General features: G+C 51.0%; 2 protein-coding genes and 6 non-coding genes across 10 annotated transcripts in view; 7 read left to right on the forward strand and 1 right to left on the reverse strand.

Moving 5' to 3' along the window:
• Positions 1–261: 261 nt before the first annotated feature.
• TRNAE-UUC lies at positions 262–333 on the reverse strand. The gene has a single exon. It is a non-coding gene; the product is annotated as a tRNA-Glu (tRNA).
• An 802-nt stretch (positions 334–1,135) lies between these two features.
• On the forward strand, positions 1,136–1,208 carry TRNAV-CAC. Its single transcript has one exon. It is a non-coding gene; the product is annotated as a tRNA-Val (tRNA).
• A 385-nt stretch (positions 1,209–1,593) lies between these two features.
• TRNAV-AAC lies at positions 1,594–1,666 on the forward strand. The gene has a single exon. It is a non-coding gene; the product is annotated as a tRNA-Val (tRNA).
• Positions 1,667–2,964: 1,298 nt separating this feature from the next.
• Positions 2,965–3,036, forward strand: TRNAE-CUC. Its single transcript has one exon. It is a non-coding gene; the product is annotated as a tRNA-Glu (tRNA).
• A 524-nt stretch (positions 3,037–3,560) lies between these two features.
• Positions 3,561–3,633, forward strand: TRNAK-CUU. The gene has a single exon. It is a non-coding gene; the product is annotated as a tRNA-Lys (tRNA).
• Positions 3,634–4,619: 986 nt separating this feature from the next.
• LOC125320658 (ly-6/neurotoxin-like protein 1) lies at positions 4,620–7,002 on the forward strand. Its single transcript, XM_048293065.1, has 4 exons — positions 4,620–4,896; positions 5,934–6,039; positions 6,173–6,292; positions 6,711–7,002. Exons 2-4 carry the CDS (start codon positions 5,961–5,963, stop codon positions 6,863–6,865), a joined length of 354 nt encoding a protein of 117 aa, XP_048149022.1. The 5' UTR covers positions 4,620–4,896; positions 5,934–5,960; the 3' UTR covers positions 6,866–7,002.
• TRNAK-CUU lies at positions 5,466–5,538 on the forward strand. The gene has a single exon. It is a non-coding gene; the product is annotated as a tRNA-Lys (tRNA).
• Positions 7,003–7,751: 749 nt separating the features above from the next.
• TRIM7 (tripartite motif containing 7) overlaps positions 7,752–17,627 on the forward strand; it is an 11,050-nt gene continuing 1,174 nt past the window's right edge. The window contains exons 1-9 of one of the 3 annotated variants that reach the window (XM_048293059.1): positions 7,752–7,827; positions 9,584–10,007; positions 10,583–10,678; positions 11,571–11,801; positions 13,304–13,326; positions 13,856–13,971; positions 14,698–14,733; positions 15,786–15,968; positions 17,197–17,627. The exon at positions 17,197–17,627 is cut by the window's right edge and continues 1,174 nt beyond it. In XM_048293059.1, the coding sequence (XP_048149016.1) occupies positions 7,808–7,827; positions 9,584–10,007; positions 10,583–10,678; positions 11,571–11,801; positions 13,304–13,326; positions 13,856–13,971; positions 14,698–14,733; positions 15,786–15,968; positions 17,197–17,627 (1,560 nt within the window). In that variant the 5' untranslated portion in view covers positions 7,752–7,807. Of the gene's footprint in view, positions 7,828–7,884; positions 8,119–9,583; positions 10,008–10,582; positions 10,679–11,570; positions 11,802–13,303; positions 13,327–13,855; positions 13,972–14,697; positions 14,734–15,785; positions 15,969–17,196 lie in introns of those variants that run through there. The other 2 variants (XM_048293058.1, XM_048293060.1) reach the window with 2 other exon arrangements.

The following is a 17,627-nucleotide window of genomic DNA, read 5'->3' on the forward strand; positions in this document are numbered from 1 at the left end:
TAGTTTATCCATCAATATTTTCCCTGCGGTCAATTTTTTTGGGCAGAAACCCCTACAAGTGTAGGTGTCTCCCCCAAAATCATGGGGAGCCGGGGAAAACAAAACAACTCCAAAAACTCACTCCCAGGAAACTGTGGGAATATGATTGCCACAGAAACACCTCGCGTGCTTTAGTTTTCCACGGATTCGGAGTCGCGACTTCCTTTCTAAAGGTACAAAACCGCCTGAAATCGAAGATTTTACAAAAACGGTAGCCGCTGGTTCCCTGACCGGGAATCGAACCCGGGCCGCGGCGGTGAAAGCGCCGAATCCTAACCACTAGACCACCAGGGAACTGCCCTAGGGTCTCTTTTTACCATTCCCAGGGATTTTTTCCAGCAAACCGCCCCGAGTCTGCCTCTTTCCATCAGCCTCATGACACTGCTTCACTCGGGGCGCGGAAGGAATCAAAAATAGGAAAAATCACGGCGAATTCAAAAGTGATTTAAAAATCCCCCAAATAGTTCAAGGTAGTAAATGAATCAATCAAAAACAGGAAAGCAATAAAAATTATAAAAAAAAGTTGAATGAAAATAGCGAAACTAATTTTAAAAATGGGATTTACCCTTGAGCTTGTCCTCCCTGGTGGTCTAGTGGTGAGGATCGGGTGCTTTCACCCCCATAGTCCGGTCTCGATTCCCGGTCAGGGAAAAGAAATTCTAAAAGGGTGTGAATTCTTCAAAAGTAACGATTTTTAACCTCGGGGTCCCCCAATGTCTCCCCTGTCCGCTGACCTCAATGTCGCCTGTCCGTGATTTCACGCGAAAGCTCCTTGGTTCGGAATCAGACAAAACCCACCGAGTTTGAGGGTATTTTGGGAGGGTTTTAAGCATTTGCCTGATTTTTTCCTTTATTTACGTTTTTCAGCACAACCTCCCAAACGCGGCTGGAATGAAAAGGGATAAGGGAACGGATTAAAAACCACAAGGGAATGAATTAAGAGCGATAAAGTAATGAGCTAAAACCAATAAGGGGATTGTTTATAAAAGGACGAGGGTAGCTTTTCTCATAGGATTTAGGAATATTCAGGAGCAGCCGCAAAGGGAATTTGGGTTTCTGATATTCCAGAAAAGGTGGAAGCGCGTACATTACCACCGTTTCTGTAGTGTAGTGGTTATCACGTTCGCCTCACACGCGAAAGGTCCCCGGTTCGAAACCGGGCAGAAACAGCAGCTTTTTGCGGGTTCTTTTCTCCGTATTTCCCCAGCTCTTACCAGGTGTTGGGTCGTTTTGTGGGGCACTATGGCAATTCCACGTGCTTTAGCTCAGGTTTGGCCAACTGGAGAACCAGCGTTGACCCCGAAGGATGAGCGGAGACTCCTGGATTTTGGGGTGTCTGAAATAGTTTTAATCGGGGAATTCCTTCTGTGATCAAAGCTGGGGTGTTTTGGGGGCTTTTGGTCGTGTGCAGCCTCGGCAGGGAGGCCCAAGCGAGGGAGGAAAAAAAGAGCCAAGGGATGTGTACGACGCCGCCAGAAAAGGGGAAAATAAAGTGCAATAACCTTCGTTTTGTGAAATCCCACAAAATTGACTCCCTGGAAGCACCATCCCCATGTTTCTGTAGTGTAGTGGTTATCACGTTCGCCTAACACGCGAAAGGTCCCTGGTTCGAAACCAGGCAGAAACAACCTGTTTTGGGGAGTGAACTCCGTTTTCCACCCGCGAGCTAGCTGGGGTTTAATTTCGGAGTTATTTTGGGGGATTCTGTGTTGCCGGCGTGTGGTGGGGTGGCAGCTTTGTCCCTGGCTTCCTTTACATCAATAATTTCTTGCGTTTGCTTCCCAGAGGGGAAATTATTTTAAAAAGCCCCCCAAATTATCAAAGACAGAGACGGATAATTCACGTTTCTATCCCGCTGCTCCATCAAGCTCCCTCTTTCTGCATCCCAGGCCAAGATGGAGAGGAAAGGGTGGAAAAAACCTTTAGAATGCTCAAATCCAGCCATTCTTCGGTGTGGCACCTGCAGGCGTGATTCCGATGTGCTGAAAAACCAAGCAACGACTAGCCTCCCTTCCCCCCAAGCAATTTTGGGTTCGTTCATCCCCAGGACAAGCTCCAAAAAAACCCCAAAACGAACCAACAGAGATTGTGTGGAGGAGGAGAGGGGAGGCGTTGCAGTCACGCGTTTCTGCTCCTGGATGGAGTTGTTTGTTCTTGGGACGTGACCTGGAATAGCAGCCAAAATTCCACGTTCAACATCCTCCTTCCTGGCCGTGTTTTGTCGGAGATCTTGGCTCCATATTTGCCATTATTCCAGAAATTCGGACGTTAGGAGGGCCGGGCAGGCGGAATGGCAGCGCTTTTCCTGCTGGATTTCATCCCCCTCATCCTTCTCTGCTGTTATTCCCATTCCTCTGGCAGATCCACCCTGATACCGCGTTATCCATAGTGCAGTATGCTCGGATTTGAGGGAAGAATCGGGGAACATCAGTAAAATGATCCAAACTCCTCGTGAAACACAGGACTGGGCTGATCCCTTCCCAGCAGCGTCACCCGCAGTTCCTCCTGGATTTGTGGAGCTGCTGGAATGTTCACAATCTGCTTTTTCACCCCCACGAAACGGGGGAGCCGCTGTATTCTGGGGTGTTTTCCCTCTGTGTGGAATGCACGGAGATGAATTCAACCTCCGGGAAATTGGGGAAACTGCCCAGTTCTGGTGGAGTTTGGGACAGGGTGTCCAGGAGGGGGTGAAAAGGGCTTTTTTGGAGGCAATTTCTGCATTCCCGGTGACTGAGAAGCCACTGAGGAGGAGCCAGGTGGGAGGTGAGCCAAGGGTGGGCTGGGATGGGTTAAATCAGAAGGATTTTACTGTTTGGAGGGTAAGGAAAACCGGGGAGAAAACACACAGAAACCCAGTCTACACCGAATTCAACCAAAAAAATTTTGGCCAGGGTCTATCCTGGGACAAAGAAACAAACCGGCAGCTCCCTGGTGGTCTAGTGGTTAGGATTCGGCGCTCTCACCGCCGCGGCCTGGGTTCGATTCCCGGTCAGGGAATGCAGTCCTTTTGTCCCAAATTCCTTTTTTAAAAAAAATCTTTCCAGAATTTTACATGTCCTAACCTCCGAAATACACCTCTTCTCTTCTTTTTGTGCCTCTCCTTTCCCGCGGGGCGTCCCCTTCCACCTGCCCCAGCTCCGTCTTTTGTTGAGCAATATATGAAAAAAATTGAAAAAGGCAACAATAATTTGTAAAAGTGAACAGTAATTTGGAAAAGGTAATAATAATTTGAATAAAAGGGATGAATAATTTTTAAAAAGGGGAATAATAATTGGAAAAGGAATAATAATAATTAATAATAATAATTTTAGAAAGGGAAAAATAAGTTTTTAAAAGGGACCAACGCCTTGGTTTTTCCAATTTTTTCTTTTCTTTTTTTTTTTTTAAGGGTTGAAAGGTTTTTAACTTCAGTGGAAGCAGCAGCCCGAGGGGCGGTGTCTTTTGCCCGGATTCCCCGGAAAATCCCGCATTTCCCGGTCTGCATCGTGGTTTGTATCAGCTGTTGCTGCTTTCTCCAACGAGCCCGGCTAGCTCAGTCGGTAGAGCATGAGACTCTTAATCTCAGGGTCGTGGGTTCGAGCCCCACGTTGGGCGGTAGGGTTTTCTTTTTCCCCCCTTTATGTACCCAAATCTGATGGGTTTTTACCCTTTATTTAATTTTTAAACTATTATTCCTTTCCTTAACTATTTCTATTGTTTCAATTTTTATTCTTATTTCATTATTTGTTTTTTAATTATTTTTACTATTGTTATTATTAATTATATAATTATTCCTTTTTAATCAATTATTCCGGTTTTTACTATTTTTATTCTTTTAAAATCGTCATTCCTTATTGAAATTATCATTCCTTTTAAAAATTCCTATTACTTTAAAAATTATTATCCCTTTATTTTTTTCATCATCACCACCACCACCACCATCATCATCATTCCTTCTAGAATTATTATGTCGGGTTTTACTATTTTTATTCTGTGAGAATGATTGTTCCTTTCAGAAATCATTATTCCATTTTGAAATTCTTTTTCCCTCAAACACTATTCCTTTTCAAATTATTATTTCTTTTTACTTTTATAATCATTATTATTCTATCTTTTTAATAATTAACCCTTATCAGTAGTTTAAAAGCCCCCACAAAGCAACTGACAAAAATACCACCAATCAAACTGAGGTAAACCCGAAAACTTGGAAATGAGGGTTTGTGCCCTAAAAAGGGGGGGTTGTGCCCTAAAAATTGACTTTGTGCCCTTAAAAATCAGGGGCTGTGCCCTACAACCGAGGGGTTTTGCCGTAAAAATGGGGGTTGTGCCCGAAAAGGGGGGTTTGGAACTTAGAAATGAGGATTTGAGCCCCAAAAAGGAGGGCTTGGACTGACACCAGGAATTTCACGCTCGGGAAGGCCCCGGTACCGCCCGGGCAGCTGCTCAAACACCGGCACGGGGTTGGCACTAAAGGCCTTGGAAATAACCTGGAGCAGGGAGGAGGGGAATGAATCACATCCTATTACCCCTGTCATTAATTAAGGCCGTGACCACGCAGAGAAACCCGCCGGGCAGGGGATCCCTCGGCGCTCCGGGCCTGGGTTCCATCCCCGTTTCCCAAACCCGTGCGGTTTGTGCGTTCTTTGGGACGGTTCCAGTTTGGGATGCGGGGCACGAAGGGACTCCAGGAGCCGGGAATGGCCCCGCGCCGCCGTGCCCGCGTGTCCCGGGTGTTTGTCCAGGTGCGTTCTCCAGCATTGTTCCCAGGGGACGGCGTCTCCCGAGGGATCCGAGGTCGTTCAGGCCCCGAGGGCAGCGCGGGGATAAAGGGACCGCGCGGCCGCGGGCGCCGGGAGCGCGGAGGGAGCGGACAGCCGGGTAAGGGACCCGCTCCGGGGCTTTTAGGGGATTCTCGGGGTTGTCCTTGCGCGTGTCCGTCGGCATCATCCCAACATCTCTTCAAACCTCCCGGGGAACAGGGGTTTTTATGCCCGTTTTTATGGCCAACCTTATTTTTAATATATAAAAATTGTTGTATAAGTGTTTTATTATACTTTTATTTAAAATATATAGATATAAAAATATATTTTAATATGAATTATAAATAACAATACATAAAGATATAAATAAAATTTAATATATAGTATATCATTTATGTATATTAATATGTATAGAAGACATATTAATGCTTTATAGAGTACAATATATAAACTAATAGATAAAATACATGTATAGCACATAAATATATCCTATATGATAACGTATATATATATTTAGCATTTCCACATAGGTTTGTATTCTATGCTTTTATATTTATATCTCTTAGTCTTATTTTTGTGTTTTATAAAATATAAACCAGTTTAATCTTTAGGTAGTTAAACATTTTACTAAATCCACATCAAATTTATCTTCAGTGAAGAAATAGTGGAAAAGGGTGGTTTTTGGGCGCCCGGCTAGCTCAGTCGGTAGAGCATGAGACTCTTAATCTCAGGGTCGTGGGTTCGAGCCCCACGTTGGGCGGTAGAGTCTTTTATCCCTTTATTCACTGAGATCTGATCTGGTTTTTCCTTTCATTTATCCAAATCCACCTGGTTTCGGTTCAATTGCCGGCACTGTGTCTCAGCACCTTTGGCAATAAAATGCCTTTTTTCCTCATTAAATTATTTTATTCCCGTGGGACACTCCTGCCCCGGAACCACAGCCACTAAAGTCTCCAAAATTTCCCATACTTCAGTTTTTAAGGATTATCTCATAACGCAAACCAAGCTTTTCTCGGCTCATTTTGCCCAAAAGGCACAAAACAAAAGCAGCTGGAGGGCTTTTGCCTGGTTGATTTTTTTCCCCCACCCCATCCCAGGGCTGAGCACCAAGAGAACTCATCCCAGCAATGAATTCCTGAGCCATTCTCATTCCAGGGAACTCCGGGCTGTGCTGGGAAGCGGATGGAAGTCAGGACCTGCCCCTGCCCCACGATGAAGCTGCTCCTGCTGGGGCTGAGCCTTGTCCTGTGCGTCGGAGTCGGTGAGCGGGGAATAAATTGGGTTTAATAACGGCAGCACCTCTCCAGCCCATCCCCAGTGTCATCCCAGCGTTCGAGGCAGGATTTTCCCCAGTTCTTCCCAAAGTTCATCCCATTTTTTCTCCTCTGCTGCAGCTGAGGCCCTTCGATGCCATGTCTGCAAGTACAAGATCCCCTTGGTTGGGTGCTTCCGGGGCGCCAACGTGACGACCTGCGAGCGCCGGGAGAAGTGTGCCCTCATCAAAAGCACCCTGGGTGCATTAGCTGGGGGTTTCCTTGGATTTCCCTATCCTTTCCTTGGCTTTCCCTATCCCTTCCTTTCCTTCAGGGAGATTCTCCCCGTCCCTGGAAAACCAAATTTCTCCTGTGGATGGGTGAGGATGTGGTGACCAAGCTGCTGGGAAAGGGCAGATGGGAGGGGTCAAGTTCATCCTCTCCATGGAGGTTGTCCTAAAAAAGTTTCAAAAACTCCTTTTTAGGCCAAGGGGAGAATCCCTTCCAAAGAAGCCAGGGGGCAGGGGTTGTCTCTGTGGGCACATACCCTGATTTTCTTTTTCTCTTAATTAAACCAAGCTGTGACTTCATTTGGGGAGTATATTTCAGAGCTTGGTTTCTCCTCAAAGCCCAAAGTCTGATTTTTATGGGGTTTGTGGCGTTCTCCTCTCCCCTGCAGGGAAGGTGACCCTTTACTACCAGCAAGGCTGCACCTCCACCCTGAACTGCGGCCGGGAGCGGGCGTCTGACGCCGAGTCCCGCCTGACCTCCCGCTACTCCTGCTGCGAGACCGACCTCTGCAATGAGGAGTGGGGCGAGGAGCCCACGGACTGACCCGCCGTGGGGCCAGGACTGGGATCCCGATGCGCTCCGGCGCTCCTCGAATGAATCCTGAATGCTCAGCACTCGCAATTAGGGACGGTGGGCCCCGCGAGGCTCCCGCTGTGCACCTGGATTTAGTCTCAGCTCTAAAATAAACCTTCAGGCTCGGCACTGGCAGCTGGATCTGGCTCGTGTCCTTGTTTCTCTGCCTCAGGCAGCCGCTCCTCTTTTCAGCTCTCCAGACTCAGCATTCCTGGTGGTCTGGGAGCAGCTGGTGGCCCCGAACATGATCCTGACATCCAAACCCCAAGGGCAAGCCAAGGAGCTTCCTCCTGGTCTCATCCTGATTTTTTTTCCTCCAGGGCAGGGCTGGGAAGTTCCTGGCTGGGAATTTTGGGAGAGGAGCATCAGGGAGCCGCTGGAAGTCAGGGGCAGTAAAGGATGTGTGTATCCAGTAGATATTCATTGATCTATAGATTTATAGGCAATAGATATTTATCTGACAGGGACTGCCTTTCTTTTTATTTTCTCCCTCTTCCTGTTGGTTTGGGTGTCCCAACCTCTTCTTACCTGACCAACACACTTGTGGCAGGTGGGAGATGCCCCACAGGAGATGTTCCTGCCCTTTTCCTCCCAAATATGAGCAGCGAGATTAACCATTTTTTGACCGTTTGGGAAGAGGGATGAAAAGCTTCTCTCCTTCTCCAGCTCCACTGAGCCTCTGGAAGGAGGGATGAGGTTCCTGGAGAGGGTTAAAGGGCTGCCGAGACCCCGGGGAGAAGGTCAGGGCTTGGGGACAGGTGGAGGGAGGTGCTGGAAACGCGATCCTGGCGCTGGGCAGGGAAAACTTTGGCACGGAGGAGAGGAGCAGAGCTGGAGAGGCCAGGAAGGAGGAGGAGGAGAAGGAGGAGGAGGAGGAGGGAAAGACCTCGGTGGGTGCCCAGGATAGAAGCAATGGGGGAGGGGAAAGAATGGTAAGTGAGACGGGAAGGAGGTGGTGGTGACAGAGGGGACAAATGGGGCAGCCGAGGGCCGGCAAGGAGCCCGAGCTCGAGCGGTGCCGCGATGTCCGAGGCAGCCGCGGCCGCGGCCGGTTTCCTTCGCCGGAGCTCGGCAGAGCGGCTGCCGCGGACCCCGTCCCGCTGGGACCCCGCGGCGTCCCGGCTCGCCGCCCAGCTGGCCCCCTCTAGACCCGTCCCCACGCAAAATCCCGGGAGATTCGGGCGGTTTGGGAGGACGCCCCTTTCCGACGCCTCCACTCCGAGGTACACGGGGGCAGCCGGGGACACGGGGAGGGGTCGGGATGCGCTTGTCCCCCTGTCTCTTTCTTCCCTGCACCCACCTCGTTCTCCTTGTTTTTCCTACCAGGCTGCCCGCGGCTTCTCTCGCGGGGTCTCGCTCTTTTCCTTGGCTGGCTGTGCATCCCTGGGTTGGGGTGTGGATTTACCTCCCGTTCACAGGCACCACCTCATCCTTTCACTGCAGAAACGTGAGGGAAAATGCGTGGAATAGGAAAAACACACACTTTGTGTTTATTTACAGATCAAAAGAAACGGAAGGTGGGAGAGAAGGAATTCCATTTCCATAGGGAGTGATATATATACATATAAATATATAAAAATACATATAAATATAAGTGAATATATGCGAAGGGACAGATAAACATGCACAGAGGTGGTAATGCTCTGCAGGACAGTTCCAGGACTGTTTTCCCTCACTAACTCCTCCAGCAGAACCTCTGGGGTCGGGATTTGTCCCCCCATAGCTCCAGATGTGTCCCAAGATCCTGACTTGGAGTTGTTGGATCAGCAGGGGCTGGCTTTCAAATCAGAATTTATGGATCACTCAATCTGATTTCAGGTCCTCATTAGGAGAAGACAAATCGCTCTCCAGAGGATCCCACATTTCCCAGTCCATGGTAACACGATCCCCTTCAGTAACCGGGTGACTGTCACTCCCTCCTGTCCCTGTTTGCCATGACAAGAATTTGGTGAAGTCTCAGGTGGAAACCACCGCGTTATGGACAACCCCAGTCCAGGAGAAATTATATTTATTTTAATTATCGTTCCCATTTAATGCACGACCTCCAAACCTGCACAAAGTGTTTCTGGAAGACCAAGACTATTTTATTTTGAGATGCAGGACACCAATCCCGAGCTTGATCTTCATGGATTCGGGAAACTCACCCACAGATCTTGATAAGGACTTTGCATCCTCTTGTATTCCCTTTCTCCTGTTGCTTTTTATGGCCCCTGATGAGCTCTGGAGCCCAATCAGGTTATCTGAGTCCCCAACTGAAGTTTCAGGGCCGAAACAGGACTTTAGAGAGGTTCCCTGGATCTGAGCCTGGAGCAGCTGCTCCACACAAGCCCCAGGGCTCAGATTTAGCACCAGCTCAGCCATAAATCAGCGCCATACAGAGACGGTGACACCTCAAACGGGAGGGTATCCCAAAACATTTTCCTCTTCCCACCTCCCTGCTGAAAGGAGGAGGAAAAAAAAAAAAAAAAAAAAAGCCAGGAAAACCAGAATTTGTGGGGAGCAGAGGGCAGCGTTCCTGCTTTCTTGCGTGTCCCCCAGTGCCGAGGTCCCCGTCCCTGGGCTGGAGAAACCGGACACTGCAGGAGTGACCCCGGGCAGCGGCAGCTTTCCTGGAAGAGCACCGCCCCCGCGGGGCCGGGTGCCAGGCATTCCTGTTCCAGCCCCGCTGAAACCATTCCTCACCCGCAGGAGAGAGGCCATGGCAGCCGTGTTCCTGCCCGGAAACCTCCAGGACGAAGCCACTTGCTCCGTGTGCCTGGAGTTCTTCAAGGATCCCGTGTCCATCGAGTGCGGGCACAACTTTTGCCGGGCGTGCATCGTCAAGAGCTGGAAGGAGCTGGAGATGGACTTCCCGTGCCCGCAGTGCCGGGAGGTTTTCCAGCAGAAAAACTTCCGTCCCAACCGGCAGCTGGCGAACATGTCCGAGATCATCAGCCAGTTCACGCTGCGCGGGGCCAAGGGCGCCGAGGACGGGCTCTGCCCCAAGCACCGCGAAGCCCTGAAGCTCTACTGCAAGGACGACCGCAGGACCATCTGCGTGGTGTGCGACAGGTCCCGGGAGCACCGGCCCCACGCCGTGGTGCCCGTGGACGAGGCTTCCGAGGAGTACAAGGTCTGTCCGTCCGTCTGTCCGTGCGTGCGTCCCGCGGGAGACTCCCGGGGAGCTGCGTTTGTCCCCGCGGAGTCACCCGGCTTTCCCTGGCGCTCAAACGCCCTCCCGAAGAGCTGGCAGTGCTTCCCAGCCTCCCGAGAAGCTGGGAGAACGTGTTCTCTCTGGACGTGCGCGCCCCTCTCCTGCGTTCCCCTTGTTTCTGGGATGGATTCACCTCGTCGGGAGGGGGAACGGCTGACGGAGCCAAACATCCGCGGCTGTTGGGGGCTGGGAGTGCTTCCAGAGATGAGCGAAGTTGATTGAAGCCGGGCTGAGCTTTGCCTGTGCCAGGAGCCTGTGGGGAACAGGGCACGTCCCGTCCCCCGCATCCTCCGTTCCTTTTTTTGGGGAGGGGTTCTGGTGGTCCTTGAGGCCGCCGGCGTGGGCGGAGCTGAGCCAGAGGGATTTCCCGGCGAGCGCATTCCCGTGTTTTCCTCCTTCCCCATCCCACCTGGCAAAGAGCAAAGCCTGCGGACAGAGGGATGCAGCGAAGCAGAGAAAGCAACACCGGCCACATCCTCTTCTTTTGTTCCCAGGAGAAAATCCAGGGGCGCTTGGATTTCCTGAGGAAGGAGCGGCAGGAGCTGCTGGAGTTCAAAGTGAACGACGATAAGAAAACCCAGGAGCTGCTGGTGTGTCCCAGGACGGGGTGGTGGGGAAGCCTGGAGGGGATGAGGACCCACTGCTCGCCCCAGTGTCTGAAAAAGGGAAAGGGGTGGTTTTCTCGTTCCTCCTGGCCCCACCACCAATAGCCACAGCCTCAGCAGACCTCGGGGATGGTGCTGGAGCATCTGAGAGCGGGGCTGGCTTCGGGGATCTCCTTCACCCTTCCTCTTCCTCAGCACATCATGCCTGTGGCAGCAGAAGGGAAAAAACCCCATCTTACTGAAAGTAATTCCTCTCCCAGACCACCTCCCTCCAAGACAAGGGCTTTGAGGGGCTTATGTCCCCTTACTTGGGGCAAAAGCCACCGAGCTGCCCTGGCCCATCTTGCTGCTCTCCCATCCCTGTGGTTTTTTAACACCACAGCAATTTCCTGTTGTTTTGGTGGCTGGCGGGGTTGGACACAGCCCAGCCTGTCCCAAGCCCCGGGGTCAGGTGTGACGCCAAAGGCAGAGCGTGAAGGGCCCTCCTTTGGGGGCCTGGGTGGACCTGCTGGACCTGTGCTGAGGGACAGTGTGGAGTGAAGCAACCGAAATACCTCCCGATGCCAAAGGGAGCATTTCCTGGAGCTAAATGTTCTCGTTTGCCCAGGGCTCTGTCCTAGAGGGGATTCGGGGTGTTTGTGATGGCAAACCCAACAGGAACCGGCATGGTGGCAGAGCTGAGGAACAAGAGATCCTAACGGGCGGGGATTTGGCTCTCCCACCCCCACCTCTTCCAAGGCTTTTGTCCAGGAATGCTACCCCCTGTGTCTCCTCATCCCTCCCTAAATGAAGGCCCCCAGTCTCACCAGGCCGGGGCTCTAAATTCACCACCAGGCCTCTCTCCTGAAAACCCCTTTTTGCTGTGTTTCATTCCCAGAAAACCATCGAGAGCGAGCGGCAGAAGCTGCTCTCGGAGTTTGAGCGGCTGCGGCAGTTCCTGCACGACCAGGAGCACATCCTGCTGGGGCAGCTGGAGAAGATGGAGAAGAACATCTCCAAGAGGCAGAACGAGAACATCACTGACCTCTCCAAGGAGATCACACTCCTCAACAAGCTCATCACCGAGCTGGAGGAGAAAATCCAGCAGCCCATGCTTGAGTTCCTCAAGGTGAGATATCAGGTCTTAGTCATGGCCTTATTCCTCCTTTTTCAATGTGTTTATGGATCCTGTAGAGGTGTTTTGGGGGTAAAAGTCCTTTTTTATTCTGTCCTTAATGAGTGGATAGTGCAAGGAGATGTCTGAGTGCCCCGAGTTCTCTCTGGCTGAGGAACACCCTGGAACAGAGTGTCCTCTTCAACTTTAATGATTTTTTTCCTCCATGAACTTGTCTGGACTTTTCTAGCACCCCCAAGCCCTGGGTTTCATGGTGTTCAGAGCTGAGTTAGACCAAACTCTCCTTTCCAGGCTGGGAAAACAACCCCAGGGTGCCTGAAATCCTGAAATCCTGCAGCTCTTCTCCCCACCCTGAATGGCTGCAGGGCCACGGGTGACCTTTGAATGGAGCTCATTTGTACTGAATTGAGCAGATCGTGCTGGTGGCTCCCGCAGACCTGCACAGGGTTAAATCCCCTCCCAGGCTGCGTTCTGGGTGCTGTCAATATTTGCAGACGGTTTCAGGACTTGGCTGTGGGTGGAAGTTCACCCCACATGGTCTCTGTGCAGACGGCACTGCTACCCACGAGAAACGCCCCAGAACAATAGTTGGTATTCTATTAAAAAGCAGGTTGGGAACTCTGAGCTGGCTCCAGGGTCCTTTTTCAGCCCCTGGGAGGTGACTCTGGCTTTGTGTGGGCTCTGGAATGTGTTTTAAGGGCACCAGAATGGGCAAATAGTGCCTCCATTTGGTGTTTGCTTGCGGTTTTGCAACTTTATTGAGTGCATTTGAATCTTAAATTACCTCCACAACCCACTCTGCCTGAGGGAAAATCACTTCCTTGTCCATCCCAGGGTGGGATGAGGCATCCCAGGCTTTTCTTGGGGATGATTAGACTGTGGGAGTCCAGAAATCATGGGGACATCGAGGTGCAAAGCTGTCCCATTTATGGCAGGTGGCTCTTGGGCAGCAGGATATCTGCAGGTACCTCCTGTCCCTCAATGCTTCACATGGAACAGGTTGACAGGACCTTCCCAGAAGTGGGAGACCGGCAGGAAGAGCCCAAAAACATCCCCGAGGCTGCCAGGTGCCCACATGTGGGCTCGCAACAGCAGCCAGATACTGGGAGAGGAAATGGAGAGATTTTTAGGTGACCTGAAGATCCTCCCAACTCACCTGGAGGACCTGCTCGGAGCAGCGGGAGGATGAGAGGCCTCTGACAGTGCCTTCCAGCCTAAAACACAGCACATTCCATGGGCACAAGGTTGGGGATTTGTGGATGAGCCATGGGGAAGGTTCCCCGGGAGCAGCCAGGCTTGGAGGTGCTGCAGGGAGTGGGATGGGATTTGGTGGGAATGTCACCTCCCAGAGCTGGAATCCAACACTTGAGGCATGAATCCACACCTGCCGGCTGCATCCATCAGGGATGGACATCCCGGCTGGGTTTGATGAGCAGGAATCGCTCTGGGGAGCCAGAGCACAGGGATTTCACTCAGTCTCTCTTTTTCCTTTCCAGGATGTGATGGGCATCATAAGCAGGTATGGAATTCTGCTCTCCCTGCTGCCTCCAGGCTTCCACCCCTCCCCATCCCTGTCTGGAGGTCAATGTCCACAGTCCAGGTGCCAGAGGGAGGCACAGGGGAGGATGGAATTCTCCTCCTACTCTCTGCAAGCACTGGGTGTGTTCCAGCTTCTTGGAAATCTGATTTTCACAGTGTCTTTTTCCTACCAGTGGCCTTCTTCAAGGGTCAAGTGAGACCAGAAATCCGAAATCCCCTTATTTGCTCACACACAATTCCCCCATCACAGCAGTTCAGGCACCACCAAAACGACATTGGATCTGCAGCAGGACCAGCTGGAGGGGGAGGTTTACAAAAAAAAAATTCCCCCATCACCCCAGACGAGCCTCAAAATCCACACCCAAGTCCTGATTTTGTCACCCCAAGGAGGGTGAAATCCCAGTGGGATCCTCTGGGGGGGATGGGGCAGGAGCACTGGTGGCAAATGGAGACAGAAATGGGAGAATATCAACAATTTCCTCGTTGTTTTTCCCTTTTTCCCTTGGCAGGAGCGATGACGTGAAGTGTCACAAGCCCATTCCCGTCTGCACTGACATGAAGATGCATGTCTGCAACTTCTCCCTCAAGACTGTCGTCCTTGAGAAGGTCTTGAAGAAATTCCGAGGTAGGTGGAAAAGGTTTAAAAATAATCCTTGGCCTTTCCTGGCACCGGGAGGGAGGGGTGGGAGTGCCTGAGGTGCTGCTCGAGGGCTCCTGGGCCCTGAAATAGGAGCAGAAATCACGTTGGAAAGGGATTCTGGAGATCCTTTTTCTCATTCTGGAGATGGGCATGAGCAGGAGGAGACTTGTTCCAGCTGGGTCGTTGAGGAAGGAAATGTGGGGCTGTTTTAAAGAGGGGAAAATGTGAGCATGAACATCAATTTTGGTGCAATAAAACCTTTAATTTCAAGGACTTTCCTGCTGAGATTGCCAAGCCCTAGGTTTGCAGCAAAGCAGGAAACCACGAGATGGTGCCGAGAGAGCTGGAAAGTCAAAATGCACCAAAACCAGCAGCTCTAGAAGAGAAAAAACCCAAATAATTTCTAAATGGAAATGACACCCTGGGGCAAGAATTGGCTTAAAGGGTGTGCTCAAGCCTTGAAATTTCTGAGGCTGAGATGTGGCAGGGCATGATAAATATGGTTTAAGTAAATCCTGTGTTTTCTTCATGCCCAGAAGGGGGGTTTTGATGAAAATTGAATATATTTAACAGGGATTCTCCCCTGTTGTGCTGCTCCATCCTCAGCTCTCACTGATGCTTTGGTGCCACAGTCCCCTAAAGGAGACTTGGGCCATTCCTTCTGTCTCTCTGGGTGTCACCATTCACATCTCTGTCTGTCCTCCTTTTCAGAACACCTGCAGGATGAGCTGGGAAGAGGTGAAAAAGGTAAAAAAGATGGTGTTTCAGACATAGCGCCCACAGCAAAGACTCGAAATTGTGGTTGTATTTTGCAAAGCCAAACAGAGGGGGACAAAAAGGAAGAAAAAGGAAGAAGAAAAAAAAAAGAAAGGAAAAGACACTCTAGATTTCTTTTTTTTTTTTCCTTAATTTCTTCTCTCTCGATGATTTCCAGATCCAGCCTGCTCAGCTCCAGAGCCCAAAGCCGATTTTTCTAACTGACGCTGGGGATCTGACAGCTCAGCCAGGTCCTCTCTGCCTGTTTGCACCTAAAAAACCCATAATTTGAGACAAAAAGTCATTCTGAGCCACGACTGGCTCTTAGTCTGCCAAATTTGCTCTGCTGGGCTCCTGTTTCCAATATGGAATTGGGATAGAGGGTGTGAGCTCCAGCATCCACTCCAGCGTGAAGTCAGAGGGGTTAAATTCCAGCAGAATTTGGTGAATTCCTTAAGTTATTTAAGAATTTAAATTAAATCCTAGCAGAATTTAATTAGTTTCTTAAGTTAATTAAGAATTTAGCTCCTTTTCACAGCCGAGGTCATGAATTTGAGGGGCAAACGCAGCCCACAACAATTTCCACTCTGGATGAGTGTTGCAATGGGGATGTTGCGACGCGTATCAGACAACGAGGCCCCTGGAAAAGAAATATAAGGACCGATTCTTGCTAGATGTTTCGGAGATGTTTATTTCTCCAGCTGCATGGCCGGGGCTCTCCTGAGGAACTGTGGCAATCACGGGTCCGAGGGTCCTTGCCCGCACAGGGGAACACAAAACAATTAATGGGGAACGAGGCTGACCAGGGGCAGGGAAACCAACCCCGTGTCTCCCCCCCAGGGCCCCTCTCCCAGGACCACATGGCAGGGGGGAGGGACCCCAGCAGATGAGCCCCTGGGAAGGGGCTCTGCAGGAATTCTGGGATCAACCCCATCCCTCTGACCTCACCCTGAGATTAAAACCTGCCCCACCCCGACCCCCTCAGTGTCAAAGTGCCCAGAGCAGAGTTTTCAGAAGAAAAAGCTCATTTTTTGCTTTTAAAGCTGTGGTCTCCAGCACGGGGGTCTCGAAGAAGGACAACCCACGGGTTGGACCCTTTCCAAGGATTCTGCTCACAAACAGCACCCCCAGGCACCTCTGGAAATGCCAAAAGTTGGCAGAAAACACGAGGAGGAACCTGGTGACCACCACTGAGAAGCCAAAGGCCCCTCGCTGCATGCCCGGGGGTGGGTGCATGTGCAGAGGCGTCACTCGCTGCGTGTTGTCCCACGACGTTGTGGTTGAACCTCAGACCCAAATCCTGACGGTTCCAGGAGCTGGAGATGCCCAAGAAAGGAAAACACCCTGTAGATAAAAAAAATCGGCATTGATGAAATCGGCTCGTTCCAACCCGTTTCTCCACGATTTTGCTGGTGGGATTTGCAGTCTCTGATGCAGGAGATGCCGTTTTTTGGCCACTTTCCCACTTTTGGGGAGGAACCTGGTTCAAAACTTAAGTTTTGAAGGAAAAATGATCTCAGCTTTCTCTGTCCTTCTTATGACTTTCCCCACCTTTATGAAGCACCATGAGGCTTTTAATTCCCACTATGGCTCTTTCGGGAAATTTTTATGCCATTTCCTGACCCAAATCTGTGAATTTTGGAGAGCACAAAGGCCTTTATGGTGCGGCACCTGCCGTGTTTCAGCTCCTGAGGCTCCATTTTAGACTCCGCCCAAAGTGTCTCATGGATTCATGGCGACTTTGCTGACTACAACCACAATTTGAGGTCACTTGTTGCTTCCTCTGAGCCTGAGTTTGGAAAGGGGAAAAAAAAGCTGTTGGGACCAAGCTGCACCTGCACGTTTGGTTTGGGCTACTCCAGGTGGAAAGATGCCCTTAGGTCATGGCTTCCCACAAGGATCTGGATGCCTTTGGGGTGGTTTGGGGATAAAAACTGTGATTTGTGATGCCAGGGAGGTGCGGAGCCCAGCCATGTGTGGATGAGCCAGAAACCAAGATAAATTATCAATTTATGTGGAAAAAATATTCTTGACCTAAGGCCCATCTTTGCTGTTGATATCCACAAATTATCTGCACGTGCTTTTGTGGTGTTCTTTGCTCCTGGTGGCCTCGTGTTGTTGTCACTCCATTTCTCACCAGAAGCAGCATGAGATCAAAACCCCCCTCGAGGGAATTGGGGTGTCCATGGGGGTGTCAGTGTGGGGTGTCTGTGTGGGATGGGGTTATTGGGGTTGGGATTGGGTTAGTGGGGTTGGAAAGTGATTACTGACGTTCGGGGGATGTATGTTGACGTTGGGAAGGGGTCGTTGAGGTTGGGATGGGGTTATTGGGGTTGGGATGGGATTATTGAGGTCTGGGCTGGTCCAGAAACTGGAAACCCCCACCCTGAGTTGGGCTTTTCATTGCTCAAACCCTCGCTGAGTTCTGACCACTGTCACTGCTGTCCCCAACAGAGGACCTGACCCTGGACCCTGACTCAGCCAACCACCTGCTGATCCTCTCTGCTGACCTCAAGAGTGTCCGGATGGGCTGCAGGAAGCAGGAGCTGCCCGACAACCCCAAGCGCTTCGACACCAACTCACGGGTCTTGGCCACCACAGGCTTCACATCAGGGCGGCACTACTGGGAGGTGGAGGTGGGGCCTTCGGATGGCTGGGCCTTCGGCGTGGCCAAGGAGTCCATCCGTCGGAAGGGGCTGACGCAGTTCTCCCCCGAGGAGGGGATCTGGGCCGTGCAGCAGAACGGGGGCCGCTACTGGGCCGTCACCTCGCCCCAGCGCACCCCTCTGTGCCTCAGCCACAAGCTCAGCCGGGTCCGGGTGTACCTGGACTACGAGGGGGAGGAGGTTTCCTTCTATGACGCCGAGAACATGCAGCACATCTTC

Source organism: Corvus hawaiiensis (genome assembly GCF_020740725.1).
Source record: "Corvus hawaiiensis isolate bCorHaw1 chromosome 31 unlocalized genomic scaffold, bCorHaw1.pri.cur SUPER_31b, whole genome shotgun sequence".
In the NCBI taxonomy this organism is placed as follows: Eukaryota; Metazoa; Chordata; class Aves; order Passeriformes; family Corvidae; genus Corvus; species Corvus hawaiiensis.

Bases quoted from the DNA above. Each gene is read 5' to 3' on its own strand.
- LOC125320658 (XM_048293065.1), top strand. From the start codon at position 5,961: ATGGAAGTCAGGACCTGCCCCTGCCCCACGATGAAGCTGCTCCTGCTG. The intron at 6,040-6,172 runs GTGAGCGGGGAA...CCTCTGCTGCAG, and splicing joins TGTCCTGTGCGTCGGAGTCG to CTGAGGCCCTTCGATGCCAT. The intron at 6,293-6,710 runs GTGCATTAGCTG...TCTCCCCTGCAG, and splicing joins CCTCATCAAAAGCACCCTGG to GGAAGGTGACCCTTTACTAC.